This window comes from Diorhabda carinulata, chromosome 11, assembly GCF_026250575.1.
Source record: "Diorhabda carinulata isolate Delta chromosome 11, icDioCari1.1, whole genome shotgun sequence".
Lineage (NCBI taxonomy): Eukaryota > Metazoa > Arthropoda > Insecta > Coleoptera > Chrysomelidae > Diorhabda > Diorhabda carinulata.
The window spans coordinates 5738471-5759300 of NC_079470.1; the positions used below are offsets into that span (position 1 = coordinate 5738471).

General features: G+C 29.7%; 1 protein-coding gene across 2 annotated transcripts in view; it reads right to left on the reverse strand.

Annotated features, from left to right (window-relative positions):
* Positions 1–20830, reverse strand: part of LOC130899338 (zinc finger protein castor homolog 1) — a 158336-nt gene that overhangs the window by 81871 nt on the left and 55635 nt on the right. For both annotated transcript variants that reach the window (XM_057809217.1, XM_057809216.1), the window contains exon 3: positions 18052–18681. In XM_057809217.1, coding sequence (XP_057665200.1) covers positions 18052–18681 — 630 coding nt within the window. The remainder of the gene's footprint in view (positions 1–18051; positions 18682–20830) is intronic.

Genomic DNA, 20830 nt, shown 5'->3' on the forward strand with positions numbered 1-20830 from the left:
AATTATTAAGATTTTGTAGAAAAATTAAAGAAAAATATGTTTAGAAGTCTAGAATTTTTTTACTAACTTATGATTTATTATTTCATTATCATCCCCTAGATTACGACCGCCCTATTTCAGTTAATTCGATTTTCGGTAAGAAATTGCTTTTTTCCGATACTCTACAATTTTCATCCTCGTGGAAAATTAGAGAAAATCCACTCACTTTTTCTAACCCCTGGCCCAACAAAGAAAATATATTTCATTTTTAACGTTTTATCTTTTTAGCTCCAAACACTTTTCCCAGCGATGTTCTCTGCAGATGCAACGACCTTCTTCAGGTTCTCTTATTTACAGTCAATTGTTTTGATTGTTCTTTTGCTTTGGGCACAGTTTTCAAATCCAAATTTTTGGTTAATATGCTACGTACCACACTTTTTGGAACGCCTTCTATGTCTGTAGTACCAAATCGTAGATTTATTCAACATTTCTGGAGTCGTCACTTCATTTGGTCGACCGCAGTGATGCTGGTCCTTGCAGGTATTAAGATCCCGTTTAAATTCTACTACACAATATTTTACTGTTGATGACGAGGGAGTAGTAAAATTTGGTCCAATTTTGTATTGTATCACATAATGATGACCAATTTATTTCATGTTTACAAATTTATTAAAAAAGTTCATTAATAATGGCTTCCAAACAAATATTAAACAACAGCATTGTCTTTAAGAAAAAAATATCTTTTTGATGAAGAGTTTTTTCGAAAATAACAAATCTGAAAAATATGTTGAACTCGTAGATTAACTACAATTCCAAAATATGATATTGATATATCAATTCATATATAATATATTATTTTTTTTTCTTTTCCATAAACAAATAATTTCAGAAACTTAATATTTAAATGAAACTGTCAACTGTCAAGATTGAAGTGGCTAGAGTCACTCCAGAACGTCCCGAAAGCGTTTTGCAGTACGGAACTGTCACTTTCACTACACGGAACACTCAAAACGCAGCTTTCGGTATGTAAATGAATACAGAACGAACAACTTTTAGGTGGTGTCGTCTAAAAAGATAATTTCGAAGTAAACACACAATAAATTGTTTCTTTAAAGAATTGCATTAAAATATTATAACCTATCACAACATATGTGTTTATTTACAGACTTAATTAGTTGTTTTAAATATTTTTTAACGAACTTCCCGTTTCTATAATTTATACACGCTGTGAAGTGTCATTTAAAGAATGTTCTACGCCTATGGTACAATAGCCAAGAACACGTGTATTTTTACTAGTTCAGTAGGTACCTGTCCAATTCCTTTCAGTAATTGATTTTGTGATAAAAATCTTCTGAAGTTTCGAGACGAAATTAGACAGAGAAATGGTCATTTTCTTGATAAGATCTCACTTTTTATTCAAATTAAAGTGACAACAATTAATTGAGATAATGGTTTTTTTTAATTTATTTTGTTATACACGTGATAAGTTATTTTGTATAATCAAAATTATTGAATTGCATGGTTAGGCCAGGTATTCAAATAATTCCCCTCCGAATTTTTTAATGCAGTACCGATTTATTTGAAATTTTGACAGATGACAGCTGTGTATCCAAAATGCAAGATCTACATGGTGCCGGGGGGGATGCCACCCCTTTTAGGGACTGGAACATTTTTCACTCAAAATAACCCCAGAAATCTAAAAATCGGTAAATTTAAAGTAAAAAATGTCATTTAAAGTTTTTTCGCCAGAGCAATAGTTTTTGAGATATTCGCAATTGAAAAGTACTATTTTTCGTCAAAAAAACGCATTTTTTAATAGTTTTTTACGTATAACTCTGTAATAATGCATTTTATCGAAAAAGTGTGATGAAGCTTATAAAAAAACAAAGAAAATAAGTTATATTTTAAGATCTTAATAATCTAGTTAAAACAAGTTATATATACTTGAATAACTTTTGTTTTACGTAATTGGGCATTTAACTTCAAATAACGGGAAAAGGGTACATTTTGAAACAAAAAGTCATGGAATACTTTATAAAGGGCTTAAAAAGACCTTTCGAATGATTATTAATAAAAGTCATTTCGACTGAAAATATGATGTAAAATAGTTAAAATAAAAAAAAATTGCACTAAAACTAATACCATTTCATTGAAAATCAAAATTAAACTTATTCCTTGTACCGAATACTTTATTTCGATGTTATTTACGATATTTGAAAGTTTGGCTGATTAGAAATGCATAATTTTTAAAAAAAATGAGCCTTAAATAATACTTTTTTTTGATTTTTAAAAAAATTTTTTTTGCTCATTTTTCTCTTCATAACTATAAAAGATACAAAAACAAATAAACAATCAAATTAAAGCATTGTTTATGACGATTATTTTGCTTTTTTTATTTTTTTTGTAGCGAAAAAATTGACGGAGTTATAACCAAATTAATTTGTCACTATATTGCGAGGATTGCTTATTCACAACCTTTTGACCCTTTATTAAGAAAATTTGGAGAGACTCAAGCCCTTTTAACATACATAGGCTTGTAGCCCTGAAAATTACCTTTAAAATGGTTTTTTGTAGGATGTGATATCTTCAAAATTAATGAAGTTACATAAAAAATAAGAATTTGAATTTTTTTTGTGAATTATAAGTTATGAAAAAGTTTCAAATTTTGGCGTTCGGATTTTTTCTGTTGACGCTAAGTTGCCTGTAGGTACCTTTGAGAGTACCAAGAGATGATGTACTAATAATCTTGGTAAAGGGGTGGTTCTTAAGGGGTGTCAGGGTGTAGAGAATAAAAAATCAATTCGTTTTTGAAAAATATACTTGAATACCGAAAGAATTCAAAATCAAAACATTAACAGTCATTAGAAAATTTATTTTTATTTTTTATCACCTTAGGGGTTGACAGGGTATAGACAATTAAAGTAGAGACAAGAAACTTAATACCAAAAAGAATGCAAAATCTAAAAGTTGGCAGTATTTAAATGTATTTTTATTTCATTCTCCGTAAAGGGGTAGTTTTCAAGGGTCGAATAATAAAAATAAATAGTCAATTAAATTTTATTGCAATGCTATGAATTTTTCACAGTTAAAATGCAATTGCAATGTTTTAATTCGTTAAAAGATTTTTTCATATTATTATTTTCATCAGAAGGGTAGTTTTTAAAGATTTTTAAGGGTTGATACTTCGAAATATATAAATTTTCTATTATACAATCAATATGTTATGATATTTATGCTGCATAAAAGAAAAACATTTGAATTGATATAAATTAGGAAAAACTATACTATTGGTATTTTTCGATAAGGGGTGGGGTTGGAGCTGTATTAAAGAATTCGGAGGTTTTACACCATTTTGAGCTTGAACTAGGTTAATAACAAGATGATTTTTCTTGAAACAAAATTTGTAATGCAATAAATTGACAGTTATACAATGTGTTCAAAAATAATTAATTATTTTGTTTTAAGTTTAATTATACTCCACACTGTATAAATACTCCCTCTACATATTCTAAAATTAAATATACAATAGTGAATACAGTATATTTAAACTGTTTTAAATTATTTTTTTATCATAATTATTTATGTAATAAATAAAATTGGAATTACGTGGTATTGATGTTTTTTATTTTGTAATATGAAGTGCATCCTGTATATTTTTACAGGGTTACACTACCGGTCAAAAATTTTCGATCTCTTTGAACAATCATTCGATGTTTTTGTTCGATTGTAAACAAACGCAACATCCAACTTGTATACAACTTTTAAAGTCCAAATTTTTTGGATTTTCTTCAACATTTCTGGAATCGTCACTTCATTTGGTCGACCACCGCGATGCTGGTCCCTGCAGGTCAATATTTATGGCTGTCAAATAAATACTAAACAACAAACATTTTTGTACCACGTAAACTACAGGGCGAGCAAAACATTTTGACAGGTATCGTATATGAAATACCAAGCACTAAAATAAACTAGCACCTCCCCACAAAAAATAATAGTTGACTCGACAAACAAATGATATTTTTTTCTAAGTAGTATTGAGAAAAAATAAATAGAATAAATTGTCTAAAATCTTTTATAAACTATATAAATATTACTAAGAGCGTTTTCGTAGTGGGATTGTGGCAAAATTGTACAAAAAAGTGTACTAACTCTAATATATTCCGAGTTTTCGAATACTAATGTATTCATCGCTTGGGAATTATTTAATTAGGAATTGCGGCATTTTAAATTTCGTTGTTTCTTTTAAAATCACTATATTTTGGTGTTTGATTTTGCCACAATCCCACAACGAAAACGCTGCTTATCTAGCTGGTAAAGGCAAACAGATTTATCGCAAGTAAAAAACGATTCTATTTGACCAATTTCTTGAAAAGCAGTAGAACAAAACATTTTCGGACCCCAATTTTTACGAAAAAAATTCCCACAACTACTATACCGATTTAAATTTCAACCCTTCGGGCTTAAAATAAAGATAAAAAGAATAAAAAAAAACCTAAAACTACATCGTGCATGAATCCTCGACAAAAGGATGCGAACTGGTGTATTATCGAAAGGATCAAATATATATAAGGATGTAAAAAAAGGAATCAACCCCCATGCCCGGTGAAAAATTGTGCAATTTAGCAAAAATGATATTTCAACCCCGAATTTCTCATGGCTATCAGGTAAATAACAACATCATTTACTAATCCCTGTATCATCTTTCAAAATATAGTAGAAAAAAACTCGGCACCTCTCGAAGAAACCCTCAAGGTAAGGGGTGAGTCACCCTTAAAAAGCAGAAAACTGAAATTTCACACAGTAAAAAAATGCTAACTAAGATAGAGGTAAAAAACCAACCGGCCAGATATTTACTGACGAGTTTTTTTTTAATCTCCTATCAATATTTTTGTGGAGGGTTGCGTATAAAGGGATGATTTAGTGATATTTCCACTGTATTTGTGGTAATTATTGTTAATATGTGGTAAACGGTGGGTTTTTTTTTAACTCCGAAACGGGGAAGATTTACAAGACGAATTATAATCGTTTAAAATATTTCATGATGAATTTGTGAACGTTCTAATATACAGGGTGTCCCACGACGAGTTGTAACTATCGGTATATGGCAAAATACTTGTAGTAAAATCATGAAAATTTTTACATTTCGGTTTTCGGATACGATCTTTTTAACTAAAATATTTTCAAAGATGGCCGACTTCCGGTTCTACCGGAAGTCGACTGTAACTTTGCTATTTTGAATTGAACACCGTGTATATCAATACATTTTTGAAATCTATGTAAAATTCTAGTATACTTTTGTCCAAAAACTTTCTTCAAAAAATACTTACATTTTGAGTTATTAATTTTTTTGTAAAAAATTTGACCATTGCAGACCCTTATGAATTATTTTTTTACGAGGATACCATCAAAGAAATGAAAATGGTTTCTATTTGGTTACTTCAAGCAAGATCAGACGTCTTTGGATCTTTGTTGTGAAATTTCTCATTTGATACGGGGTGTGTATAAAAAGTGTTCAAAGTTTAACTTCATAAATATCAATTTAGACCACACCTGTATTTGGTAAAATTTCTGGATAGCAGTCAAAGTTTAGGTATAGGAAAGTTTACATCAATTTGCCTTATTTTTAATCCATAAATGCATTAAAATAGAAAAAACTGGGTGGTTCTATTTAGAAAAACAAAGAAATTTTATATTTATGAAGTTAAACTTTGAACACTTTTTATACACACCCTGTATAAAATGAAAAATTTTTTAACATAAATTCAAATACGTCTGACCTTACTAAAAGCAACTAATCAGAAACCATTTTTATATCCTTAAGGGCATCTTCGTAAAAAAATGATTTATAAAGGTTTGCAACGGTCAAATTTTTTACAAAAAAATTAGTTACTCAAAAAGTATGCATTTTCCGAAAAAAAGTATACTAAAATTTTACATAGATTTCGAAAATGTATTAATATACAGGGTGTTCTATTGAAACTAACAAAGTTACAGTCGAATTCCGGTAGAACCAGAAGTCCGCCAAAATATTTTAGTTTTAACTTGTCGTGGGACACCCTGTATAATAAGGAAATTGTGAATAAAGATTTATTAGTAACTATTTAATAGATTTAATAAAAATTATGTTAATTTAATTATAACTATTAGTTGTAAATTAAATTTTACGATAAATTATTAATAGTTTCTTGAAAATATTCATTTGAAATTCCATCGTGAGCTTTATTGCAGTTGGCATGGTTAGGGAGGTTGGTGTATGGTGGATGTTGATCTTAAACATCTCTAAGTTTCAAAAAAGACGTCCCAGAACTGAGTAAAAACTTTACAATTCATAATTCAATCGAATGATGACTCTAATTTAGAAAAAATAAACGAATGGGGTACAAAAAGAGCCATAGTTCACGTCTGGTATCCTGTTTAAGCCAAACGCCTTTACAGGCAGGTATATTTTACTTGTCTTTTTACATTTTATAATTTAATATTTAGTTGTAGCTGATGGTAGATCCAACAAAACTGTCAGCAAGGGTTTGTATTCAAGTTTTTATAATCTACAATTGATATTGGAACAACTATAACTATTGTATCATAAGATAATGCTTGAGAGTCAAGCTCCAAATATATGAATCAAGATCTTGAAGAGGATTAGAAACTGCTAATACTGCTTGTAGTCTTGAAGAAGACACAGTTTATGTGAGTTAATTCGTCCACGTGATTATTTAGCAAGAAATTTCGTAACTGGAATGTATGTATTCGAACAAGAATTCAAATGCGTATCAACCAATCATCTAGTGTTAAAGTCTACAATAAAATATGGTGGTTTATTATAAAGAAAGCAGTTATCAATTATCAATATGTCAAATTTGACATTTCCATGATAAAGTTTGACATTTTTTTATGGTGAACGTATTCAGAACGTGTAGAAACAACTCGCTTGGTTTTTTGGTGATGAAGCACCATCTCGAACCACCGCGTTTGGCTAGTTTTCCGAAATGGTACATCAATCGAAACGGAAAAGGTTTTTCCACAATTTGTCGAATTTTCATCGAGATGTTTTGTGGAGGAAACTTGAAAATTAACGAAGGAAGTTTCCTAATCGCTTGGTGATATTTTGGATACCAATCACGGTCAAAAACATGTTAACGGGTTACGAAGAAATTAATTTTTTTCAATATTTCAAACCCTACTTCAAGGTGTTATTAATCCTCGGAAATACAACTTAGTATACAGGTAAATTTCTAAAAATAATCGTATTTTGAGCTCTCTGTATCTGTTGTTACGAATTTGGTACATCAAACCCTCCGAATCTACTCTCTTTATTATACAAGGGTTAGTCTAAAAAATCTAGTTTATTTGATTATTTTTCTATTAGAAACGAGTGTTAAAACTATAAGTAGTTCAAATGTCTCGAGGTAAAAATAACTGTAAATAGATTATATTTATAATTATTGGTTCGAACTACACTTTTTAGTTAATTTATTTCGACTATATCCACGTATTTTTAAAACAGGACTAGATTTAACGTTGAGATAGTTTAATAGATCAAATTTTATATAAAAAAATGTATATCATCGATCGATAAATCATCGTAAATAAATTAGTGACTTAGTGACGATTAGTTTTTCTTTTATACTAACAGTTTTCCATTGAAACAGGAAAAATTTTTCGAAAAATTATAACAAACTGTCAAAGTTAAGACATCTGACATCTGACAGATATAATATTTTCAAGTAAATATTTATTTTATTAGAAAGACGGTTTGCACTTTTTTTTAGTGTATAAATATGATGATAATCATGTACGAGGTAATTTAAAACAAATAATAACAAGCATTTAAAAATGATTGATGATTTAGAGAAGTAATTTAATCATCTCGCCATATGTAAATTCGGAATAATTATTTTCGCGAACGAACCGTTAAATTATAATTTGTAATTTTCGGAATAACCTTGCGATCAAGATAGATATATACCAAACGGAATTAAATTACGACACGATTTCAAATAAACCGAAAAAAAAATTATTTTAAGTATGAAAATTTGTCCTACGATGGAAAACCTGCAAATGAAAAACAGACTACGACAATCACCTGATGAAAACCTACTTTTATCTTCTTTTTTTTTTGCTTTCATCTTGTCCTTATTTCTTTAGCTCAAGCAGCTCTTATAAGATTTATAAGATAAAATCGCAGTTTTTGATCGAAGTCTCAACAAACTTTACTGGAACTCAAACAAATCGAAAATCAAATAAACGGAAATTGAAAATTGAGATACTAGATGATGACTGACGTGCAGAAGGTCCTGTGAAAACGATTAGAAACAGTTATAAGCGATCGACGTCTAAAAACAAAAAAATTACAGCACATACAGGCATTTCCATAACGTGTTTTATACATTGAATACGACAAAAAATAATGTATCACATCAAATGATGGTTGCAGTATTTTGGGACTGCTTTTGATTGATGTTAACCTCTTAATAAATCCTTACCGACCTAGATGGTACGGAAAACATATTGACCAGCTCTGGGACATGCTCCAGGACGTTGCATCGAAAAATTTTTGCTTTGGGAAAAGCTTCAGCTTAAAAAAAAGGAGCTAGAAGCGAAACCAATTATTGGGACAATCTACAGATGCTGAGACAGGAAAAAACTGTTTTTGGGTAACAGGTCTGCTGGAAGTATCAAAGAGAACAAACACCTGGAGACGCTGGATCTAAGGAACTTCAAAGTACTGCACCTGGAAGCGCTTAAGATAGAAAACGATGATCTCTGGTAATTAGAGTCAACCCACATTCTAAAACTATTTAAAAGGGGTGGGATTGACGGTGGTTTTTCGGGGTGTCGATACCTGTTGACCCTTAGGTTCAGCAGACGATTACGAGGAGTTTGAGCAATAAAAGATGATGATCTTTAATAGAAGAAGACATTTTTTTATTAGATGAATATGTTTAATGCCGTAGTAAAAATATGGGAAGAAAATTCTTTTAGATTTCTCTGTATTTATTCCGTTGAGTGACTAAAACGACTAAATTTTGAATATCTAAGTCACAAAATGCATAATTGATGCTGAAAGTCTCGACTGTTGTTTTATTTATATTTTAGAAATTGATTTAACTTTATAATTGTCAAAAAATGGGTTAGAAAAATTAGAAATGTTTAAATTTGAATGATTTTGAAAGTTCGTTTACATCGACAAATAACTGTATCAGACGTAATTTGACTCCTACAGTCGTTAACATTTAAAAAAAAAACGTCCGCATTCGATTCGTGAGTGCATAGGGTGAATATCGACGTATATACAAATTTATAGTACAGTCAAATTATGCTTTAAATTCCAATTTCACATTGGAAATTAATCATTGAGAGTCCTAGTCCAAACACAGACTTAATAGTGCCAAATTTCCAATACTAAAGCCTTTGAATCAATCATGTCATCTCGATAAAATATCTGTAGATAGTTACCAAGTTATGAATCGTCAACTTCGGAAAAAACGCAGTTTTTAACACAAAATGATTTAAATGATTTTGTATATGATTTGAATCTCTCTAAAAACAGTTCTACCTTTCAGGGTTTGGATTAAATTCGATTCGTGAGGGTGAAGATCGATGTATCGTTCCGTTGGTAGAAAAGTGACACAAGTCGAAATTAGTAAATGTTCGGTAGGGCGGTTTAAAAATTCGAAAGTAAACGCAGCATCTAGCAATGTTTGAAACAATATTTTGTTTAACAATTTTTTTGTATGGTTTAATGTTTAATTGAAATATTTAAACGACACCCTGTATAAAAAAGAAAATTCTAGCATTTATTCGAGTTGTGACACTTTTTCATGAAAAATAAGCATTTCTTAACTTATTATTGCCGATTTTGAACATCTAAACTGACATAAAACCAAGTCAGACGTTTTTCGATGAAAATTTCACAAATACGTCGTTTTTCCATTGGATTAAATGACTATTATTACTTTTTTATGAAAGGAAAAGGTTGATCACTCGTATGAGTATCTTCTATCTGCGACACTTAAATCTTTTACACGATTTCAGGTTGCTTTCAAGTAATTATTTGTAATATGATGAATTTTGACTTGTGTCACTTTTCTACGGAGCGATATATAGGTTCGGTCCGGTTCTACCGTAAGTCGACTGTATATTGATACATTTTTTAAGCCTACGTAAAATTTTGGTATACTTTTGTCTGAAAACTTTTTTCGAAAAATTTATATTTTTCGAGTTATTAATTTTTTTTCAAAAAAATTTTATCGTTGCAGACCCTTATAAATTATTTTTTTACGAGGACACCCTTAAAGATATAAAAATGGTTTCTATTCGGTTGCTTTAATCAAGGTTAGACGTATTTGAATTTATGTTAAAAACTTTTTTATTTTATACAGGGTGTGTATAAAAAGGTGTTCAAAGTTTAACTTCATAAATATCAATTTAGACCACACCTGCATCTCTAAAAATTTACAGAATTTGAGGTGAGGTTTAGGTATAGGAGAGTAGACATGAATTTACTTCATTTTTCACCTCTAAATGCAATAAAATAGAAAAAATCGAATGGTTGTATTTAAAAAAAAATTGATATATATGAAGTTAAGATTTGAATATATTTTATACACACCCTGTATTAAATGAAAAATTTTTCATTGAAGAATCAAATACGTCTGACTTTTCTAAAAGCAACCCCATATAAATCATTTTCATATCTTTAAGGGTATCTTCGTAAAAAAAAAAATTATAAGGGTCTGCAACGAAAAAATTTTTTTGCAAAAAAATTAATAACTCGAAAAATATAAATTTTTCGAAAAAAGTTTTCAGACAAAAGTATACTAAATTTTACGTATATTTCAAAAATGTATTAATATACATGGTGTTCTATTTAAAATAACAAATTTAAAGTAGATTTCCGGTCTATAGTAGATCTTTGTCTATTTGTTTTAAATTTTGGTTTCTAACAGCCATTTCCGTAGCTTTTTCAAAATATTTTCATATATTCCCGACGTCTTTTCTGTTTGCTATAATATTAAGTTTCAAGCTTATTATTATTGAAACTAGTTTGAATTTTTTTATAAATTTATGATTGTCTATAATATCTACGCCCTTTATAATAGAAATAAGTTTGTTGTACATGAAAATTATCTTATTAATCTTTACTATTACTTCGTACATAGACTTACAAATATATAAAACGAGGGCTTCTAATAAAACATGTGTTTCGAAAACGTCATATTCGAGTTGTTGTTTTTTTTTTATTTTATTTTTACATCTATTCAAGACAGACACACATTTCTCCAGTTCTCATAATAAAACATTTTAAGTAAACATAACATCAACTTTGAAATAATATCTCTTGTAAATTTAACAGTTAAATGTTGCCATATTCATCAGAATCGAAAATAATCGAAAATGGAAAAGATTTATGAACTATGGCATTCAACAATATGCAACATAAGTGTTTTGAAGCGCCATTTTGTGGTCCGATTTCGTGGCTCAACTTCATCCCATGAATGCTAGATAAGTTTTAAGTAGACATACTGTAAATACTACCATCCGAAACCTGCAGTTTGTGGACGAGCCTTAAGACGAAGTTTTCGTCGGTGTAGGAGACGACTCGATCTTCTAAAACGTCCTCTAAGTATCGTATCAAGTTGATTTATGTGAGATCAAGAAATATTACCAGATTTTATATCATTTTAAACTTAATACTCATTATAAACTTTAAGATTTTACTAAGAAAACTCCGTACTTCGTATATATTTAGATTTACTGTAGAATATTACAATATGGCAACAGCGATATGGAAATTATATATACAGTATCTTAAAGGTTCTGTTTTTAATCACACAAATCCACTTGAATGATTTTATCGAATTAATGTACACTTGACAATTCGGAATCAAAAGATATTTCTTCTTCCACGATATTAAAATGAAAATAAAAAAAGATTAAAGCATAAAAACGATATAGTTTTTTATTTGACGAGAAACACCTCTGGGAAAAGACGGAATTTATTTTTAAATAAGGTCTGAAATGGTAGTAGGTAGTGTCAGTGAACTTTTCGATCGACGTATCCAAAACTTAATTAATATCTCGAAAATTAATAAACCATAAGTTTGATTTTTTGAAGTACTGTAAGTGACAGACAACTGTTCGATAACGTAATTTGTTTTTATACCATCAATAAAACGAAAATTATACGTATACAGTTTCCTTTTTTACCGACGCGGCGTTTTAACATACGGGTAATGTCAAATATGAGGTAAAAGCAGTAAAATTAACGAATGTTTGTTTAAATTTATTCATTCGTTTCTATTTTTTCGATCGTCGAATATTTACGTTAACTGTATTTACTAGTTTTTTGTTTGTGTGTATGTTCGAACGAACTTTCAAATTTTTTTTTCTTCTTCTTTAATTAATAATATTCAGGAGATGTTTATCTCGTCTTGTTCAATAAGAATTTGTGAGTGTAATAGCGAAAAAACATATTAAAGTTGTTTTAGAAGACATGAGCGGTACAAAATTAATATATACAGGGTATAAAAAACTATTAGACCAAGGTAGAAATCTTTAAAAATAATAAAAAGCGAAAAAAATAATAGTACAATGTAAAAAATTAGAAATGGAGGAGAAAATAATGGAAATAATCTATTAGATAAAGGCGGAAAGAGGTAGGGGTGTGTTTATAAAGGTGTAAAACAATTTATCTCGATTTCTGGCAAAACTATAAGTTTTATGGAAAAAAGTTATAAAGCAAAGTTGTAGGTAATAAGGAGATCTACAACTTTTGTATTAACACTTTTTTCACATAACCTCAAAATTTATGTGAAAGATTCAGTAAATCAAAAATTTTCGATCCTGTTCTATAAACCGAGTTTGTTTGTGATTATTAATTGATATTTGATCGAAAAAATATGTCATGGGCGAAAATTTATCGTATAATGAAGGAATTGGACGTTCAAGTATCACGTAACGCAATTCGGGGGGAGGGGGTGATTTGGTAAAACGTTATATTGCGTTCCAGATCATGCAAATGAGGTTGTAAGTTGATTTGTCGACTTCTCCACTTTAGGGAAAGGGAAGGGGGCACAGAAAAACGTTAAATGGGAGGCGGGGGTGTAAAAAAATCTTCAAAGAATGCGTTGAATGAAGATGCAAAAATAATTATTATACAAAACAATGAAGAATTTGAGGAAACCAACAAATTAATAACAGATAATCAAGAAATAATGCAACTGTGGAAAGATTACTGCTAAAGACAACTCAACAATCAACAAGATCAGGTACTTAGAACGTTCAATGAAGCTTGGAAAAAGGCCATATTTTCAGATTAATGGAAAATAGAAGTTTCAGATTAAGATACATAAGAAATGACATAGAAAGTACAAATATTATAAAAATATTGTTTCCAAAACTAAATCTAGATGAAGCTCAGAGTGGGTTCAGGGAATTAAATGCTTTCATAGACCTATAAAAAGCTTTTGACATTGTTAAACTTAGTCTGAAAGATTTATTCAGCTACAATAAGAATTATGTCAGAAAAAACGACAAACAAAGCTTTGTAATAGAAGAAGGGCGAAAACTGTATTTATTAATAATTAAAAACAATCAGAAAATTGTGATAAAATAGTACAAAAAGCGGAATGGAGATGAAGTACTAAAAGAAAGTGAAGAATTCAGTATGGAGTCAACAGAAAATAAAGCTTCTTTGTAATATTTTATGGTATTTAATTGAGTTTGTTGATAATTTTATATCTCGTAGTATCTTGGGATACTACGAGAACAAAAAAAAACAATAAGACAGGCGTGTCTTCGTTCTATCTCGAGCGTAGCCGAACCAATGATTTTAAATATGATTAGACTGATTTTTTTTCATAGTACGTATGTGAATTTCGATAGAAATCAATTTTTTCATTGCTTGAAACGTTTTGTTCGCTTTTAAAAGTATTACACAATGTTTAAACAGTTATTGGTCGAAGTAATAACAAATGATGGAGTGTTAACGTTTTCATAATATTAAACTAGTTTTATGAAATGTATTTGATCGATTTTAGACAGTGGGGTACCCGAAGGGGGTTATAATTATAAATTAAAAAGTGTCCTATAGTTTTTACGCTGTTTTTTTAACAGATTTTTTAATAATTTCTTATAGGCATAATCAATCTAAAGTTTTTAGTACGTAGAAAAAAAATTCATAACAATCGTGATAATCGCAGTTCAATCGCTGGCTTATAATATATTGAAGTTGCTGTATGAATTTGAACTAGATCGATCCAGTAGATTCTGGAATATCGTAGTCGTAGTTTGGAAAAATGTGTACATCTGAAAGGTCGATCTGAGAGTTTGAGAATAGTCTGTGTAAACGTAGTCGTTTATATCAGTTTCGCGTATATCTAGAGATGGGATTTCAATTAAATTTGAAAATAACCAGTTCCAAGCTAAATTCTAACTATTTTGAACTGTTTTGTAAAAGTGTAAACGTGAACGTCTTTGATAATCGAACTTAATTTCAAAAAAACTAGTTTTCAAACCAGATTTTAACGATTTTTTTAAGGAACTCAACGACAATTTGATAAGAATCCGTGTAAACGTAGATCTATTCGCCAACCATTATTATTTCAAGCAATTCTTGAAAAAAATTGCGATTTTAATTTGAAGGAATTCAGTTTCACAATGCTACAATAGCCTGTGTAAACGTAGAAAGGGTTGCGTTACTAAAAAACTCCTCAATTTAACAAATTATCAAGAATCAACGATAAAATTTAGTTAAATAGATATGGTAATCAATTAGAATATCTAATAATTGAAAAATAATTAGTTTTTGAAGAAAATTTTGACAGTTTTTTGAAGGAATTCAGTTTCACGATGTTACAATAGCCTGTGTAAACGTAAAAAACGTTGCAGTTACCAAAAACCCCTCAATTTGACAAATTATCAAGAATCAACGATAAATTTTCGTCAAATAGAGATGGGAATCGATCAGAATCTCTAATAATTGAAAAATAATTAGTTTTTGAAGAAAATTTCGACACTTTTTTGAAGGAGTTCAGTGTTACGACGTTATAATAGCCTGTGTAAACGTAGAAAGCGTTGCAGTTACTAAAAAACTTCTGAATTTGACAAATTATCAAGAATCAACGATAAATTTTCGTCAAATAGAGATGGGAATTTATGAAAAAAATCAAATCTTATCAACCTCTCGTAACTTTTTTCAGAGATTTCATTATACAGAAAGTAAATTACGTGAAAATAAAACTGTGACATGAAAAAATTGCTTATACAACCGATCGTTTCTGAGTTATAGGCCTTTAAAGTTGGAGTCAGATTTTTTTCTTCTAATTTATACATTCGAACATTATAAATTTTTAATGCGTGATTAAGTATGTTGATATAAGGTGTTTGACGTAATAAATAAATCTACATTACTATCTGAAAGCCAGGAGCGGCTCATGCCCAATGGTAACTCGATATTTATTTCGATAATATTTATGGATGGAAACCGTTCGCCATAAAGAGACATTCTGAAGAAAATTATCATAAATTGTGATTATTTATTGGAAATACTTACAGGGGGTATTAAAATTTCCATCCAGTCTTTCAACACTTTATTTAAATCAATGTGTTCTGGTTATTTCAACATTAGAAAGATTAAAATTATATTTTCACTAACCTAGTAGCGATTTATTCTTATTTGGAGGGTTGTAACGAATATCAACGAATGGTAGAAGGCAGATTTGACGAATTACTTGATATAGAAGACAAAAAACAACTGCAGAAAGAATTTGAAAGTCTACTAAAACTAGAAAACAATGAAAACGAACAGCTGCTAAAAACAGAATGAATTCTAGTAGAAAAACTAAAAAATTTCGAGTTAAGAACAATACAAAATGTCTGCGATTGATTGATATGTATACGAAATTAAAAATAATCGTAAGTTTAAGGTGTCTAGAAAGTACGTTTCTCTTAGACAATATTTCAAGTGAAAGCGAACGAATCTCAAGTTAATTTGTTCGGAAATTATTTATGAGTCTTTTATCCTAAACAAAATCAAATTCTTCTCCTATTAGAAATCCGGTTTTCGTTATCTACCATCCGAACGGGCCGTACAAGCAGCGATTGTCAGTTTTTCAACGGCATTCATTTGTCTATCCAAATTACAGTTGATTCGATTAAAATTATTACGAGTATGTTTATGATAATTCGAATTGTTCTTGTTTGGAAACGGTGGCGATTCGTAATAACTCGATAAGTTACTTAATAGTACAGTCAAACTTGCCACTAGGTACGGATTAAACCTCTCGGAGATTGACGTATACTGTTATAAAGTTGATGGGATAATAACCCATTATGGGTGTTGCTAAAACGTCTTTTAAAGCTTGAATGGAAATATCTGAAGAGATTGATGTGCTAAACTACATATGTACAAGGTTTTTACATCTTTTATCAAACAACTAGTCCTCGTAAATAGCCAAACAACCATTTTGTTTAAAATTTCCCTATATTTTTTTGGTTAACAGCTTGTTTTAGTTTTTTTCATCATTGTTCATCGTTAGATTTTTATTTGATTACAAATTATCATGGAAAACGTCTTTTAAAAAAAACTTTAATGAATCTAAATCTTGAATTTCATAGACTCTAAAGTGATCTAAGTAAAATTTGACAAAAAAAGATATGGAATCAATTTACAAAGTCGACTAATAAAGTTTCAATAAAAAAAAAGTTTTCTGGGCCACCTTGAACATTAAAATGGTCAATAATTTGGTGTTTCACCTCAATGTGCTTTGGAAAAGAAGAAGAAACCGCATACCACATCTAAAGCGAAGTTCGAAGGTTTGTTTTGTCTATTTACCGTCAAGGCTTTTCAAAAGGGGTTGGTGTTCAATAATGTCAAATGGGATTTCATCGGGTCTATTAGAAGGTTTATTTGCTCAGGATTCAGCTATTTATCAACATAGAGCATGAAAGAAATTCTGGATCTGATGGTTTTCTTTCTATATTCTATCGAAAGATGAGGGGAGACCTTACCTGACTGAAGGCGAACCAAAAACAACGGGAAATATCAAAGAAAAAGTTCACCAAATGATATTTTGATCCAAAGCGCTTTCCAACGAACATTTTCCAGGTTTTATTGACGCGGTAGTTGGAATCTGCATCCACCACTAAGCTCTTGAAGCGAAAAAAACAAGACAGTTGATTGTAGATGGTGAATCTGCTCCGAAAAAGACAAAAACTCGTGTCTTAGCGTGAATTATGTCTTGTATAACTCACTTTCAATATTTATCTTTTATCATAGAGTTGATTTTTTTAGAACTTACGATTATTTCTTCATTGAAGGGCATTGTATGTAAAAAATCACAACTAATGATGGAAGATCAGTGTTTAGGAAAATACAATGAAATATCTTATTTTATAAACATCGAAAGTAAACAAAACCATTCAGATATTTATCTGTGATGATTATTAACTCTAACAAGTCCAATTTGACTTCCATTTCCCATGTTGTAACCGCTTATACGAAGTAAATTTGATGAAAAAATTCTCGTTTTCCATTTTTCTCAATAATAACTTCCAATAAATAAAGTGAGTCGGAAATTTTATGACTGAAGAAAACAATAACACATTGAAGAATATTAACGATGATTTGTAATCAAAATTGTCTCGTCGAGGACCTTAATAATGAAGAGATGACGTTGACTACTCCAGAAAACTTTAAGTGAAAGAAGTTGTTCAATAACTTCATAGGAATTAGCAGTATAAATCAAAAAGATAATAGTGGTATCAAAAGTCGTCTTCTTTATCTGGAAAACGTACAGGAGACAGTTCAAGAGAAGCACTACAAAGATCATAACTAGCGACATCTCAAGAGCTGCTGATCAATCGATTGCTTCACACTAGCTTTCTAAGAGATCGAACATCCATCATATAACTCTGATCTGGTTTCGTTCGATTATTTTTTGTAGTAAAACTGAAGGAATAGGGGATTTAACATGAGTGAAATTATTAGTATCAACACCCAACAAACTTTCGTTTGGAATAACTTTATTTTTAAGAGTTTTTTGGAGAGGAAGATTTTGAAACGCTTACCTGTACTAAACGCAGCCATTGGTAATTGTCGACTAATACTTTCGGCAACCTCCGAGGTTAACCCGTAAATCCCCAGCAATTCCCTCATGGTATTCATGGCGTATTGTCTCATTTCTATGACTTGTTCTTGACTCAAATGCGGTGGATTTTGCGTGAAATCCGGCACGTGTGGTTTGGAAAGATTGTGAATGGAAAAACTCGGAGGAATTTTGGAATCGTTTTCGCTACTATTATCGTTAGCTTCGTAATCTGAATTCGGATAATTTTCATTCGAATCCGAATCGCTATTCGTTTCGCTATCGTTGTTTTTACTCAGATCCATCGGACTGAATCTCGAATCGATTACGAGTTTTCTCGTCGATAGAGTTTTACGTCGCCTGACGTTGTTGTTGACATTATTGTTATCGTTGAATTCGCTCAAATTCAACGCTTCGTTATTATCGAAATAAGTTGTGTTCGAGCAACGCGGTTTGAAATTTTTTCTTTTGTTCCTTTTGGGTAGTTCGTTCTTTGGTGAAGCCACGTAATTATCCTGATCTGAATCGCTGGTATTTGCGTTCGAATCGAATGGTTCTTGATCGTGATAGCGAGAATAGTTGTCCACGTTGTCGGTTGCCATTTTGATTGTATCTGAAATGGATATTCACAATTAATATACGGGGTTAATAAAAATTAAAAAAAAAATGATATTTCCGAGATATTCCAAGAAAGTTTCTCACGGAAACCTTTAAAAAAATAGAGAATGTTCTTAATTTTTTAACGAAAACTAGAAAAAAAAATGATTAGAAAATTTTTTCACCCCTTTCCTTTTATCGGAATTCTAAATATTATTTTATTGTCATGTTTTATGTCCTCGAGAATTAATTTACGTTGAAATTGGCTGGTTTTAAATATTAAAAACAAACTTTTGTATAAAAATATAGTTAATTTACACAAATATTTATAATTCGATTTTTTTAATAGTTTTAACAGTTTTGTAAATATTTTCGACTAGTGGTTCGTTCAATATTTCGTCTTTATCGTCTGAATCATCAAATTATTCACGTAAATCTGAATTAGATCGATTAAAATCGATTTTTAGACAGAACCGGACTCGGCTCACAACGTAGAAAAATAAATGAAATATTTGTTTTAAGAAAAGATTGAAAAATTAAGAAACTTCAGACATAATTCGATTTTTTTACTTTTTTAACAGTTTTGTAAATATTTTCGACTAGTGGTTCGTTTAATATTTCGTCTTTATCGTCTGAATCATCAAATTATTCACGTAAATCAGAATTAGATCGATTAAAATCGATTTTTAGACAGAACCGGATTCGGCTCACAACGTAGAAAAATAAATGAAATATATGTTTCAAACAAAGATTGAAAAATTAAGAAACTTCAGACATAATTCGATTTTTTTACTTTTTTAACAGTTTTGTAAATATTTTCGACTAGTGGTTCGTTTAATATTTCGTCTTTATCGTCTGAATCATCAAATTATTCACGTAAATCAGAATTAGATCGATTAAAATCGATTTTTAGACAGAACCGGATTCGGCTCACAACGTAGAAAAATAAATGAAATATATGTTTCAAACAAAGATTGAAAAATCAAGAAACTTTAGACATAATTCGATTTTTTTACTTTTTTAACAGTTTTGTAAATATTTTCGACTAGTGGTTCGTTTAATATTTCGTCTTTATCGTCTAAATCATCAAATTATTCATGTAAATCAGAATTAGATCGATTAAAATCGATTTTTAGACAGAACCGGATTCGGCTCACAACGTAGAAAAATAAATGAAATATATGTTTCAAACAAAGATTGAAAAATTAAGAAACTTCAGACATAATTCGATTTTTTTACTTTTTTAACAGTTTTGTAAATATTTTCGACTAGTGGTTCGTTTAATATTTCGTCTTTATCGTCTAAATCATCAAATTATTCATGTAAATCAGAATTAGATCGATTAAAATCGATTTTTAGATAGAACCGGACTCGGCTCACAACATAGAAAAATAAATGAAATATTTGTTTTAAAATAAGACTGAAAAATCAAGAAACTTTAGACATAATTCGATTTTTTTACTTTTTTAACAGTTTTGTAAATATTTTCGACTAGTGGTTCGTTTAATATTTCGTCTTTATCGTCTAAATCATCAAATTATTCATGTAAATCAGAATTAGATCGATTAAAATCGATTTTTAGACAGAACCGGACTCGGCTCACAACGTAGAAAAATAAATGAAATATTTGTTTTAAAAAAAGATTGAAAAATTAAGAAACTTCAGACATAATTCGATTTTTTTACTTTTTTAACAGTTTTGTAAATATTTTCGACTAGTGGTTCGTTTTATACTTTGTCTTGATCATCAGAATCATCAAATTATCCACGTAAATCAAAATTAGATTGATTAAAATCGATTTTTAGATAGAACCGGACTCGGCTCACAACATAGAAAAATAAATGAAATATTTGTTTTAAAATAAGACTGAAAAATCAAGAAACTTTAGACATAATTCGATTTTTTTACTTTTTTAACAGTTTTGTAAATATTTTCGACTAGTGGTTCGTTTAATATTTCGTCTTTATCGTCTAAATCATCAAATTATTCATGTAAATCAGAATTAGATCGATTAAAATCGATTTTTAGACAGAACCGGACTCGGCTCACAACGTAGAAAAATAAATGAAATATTTGTTTTAAAAAAAGATTGAATAATTAAGAAACTTCAGACATAATTCGATTTTTTTACTTTTTTAACAGTTTTGTAAATATTTTCAACTAGT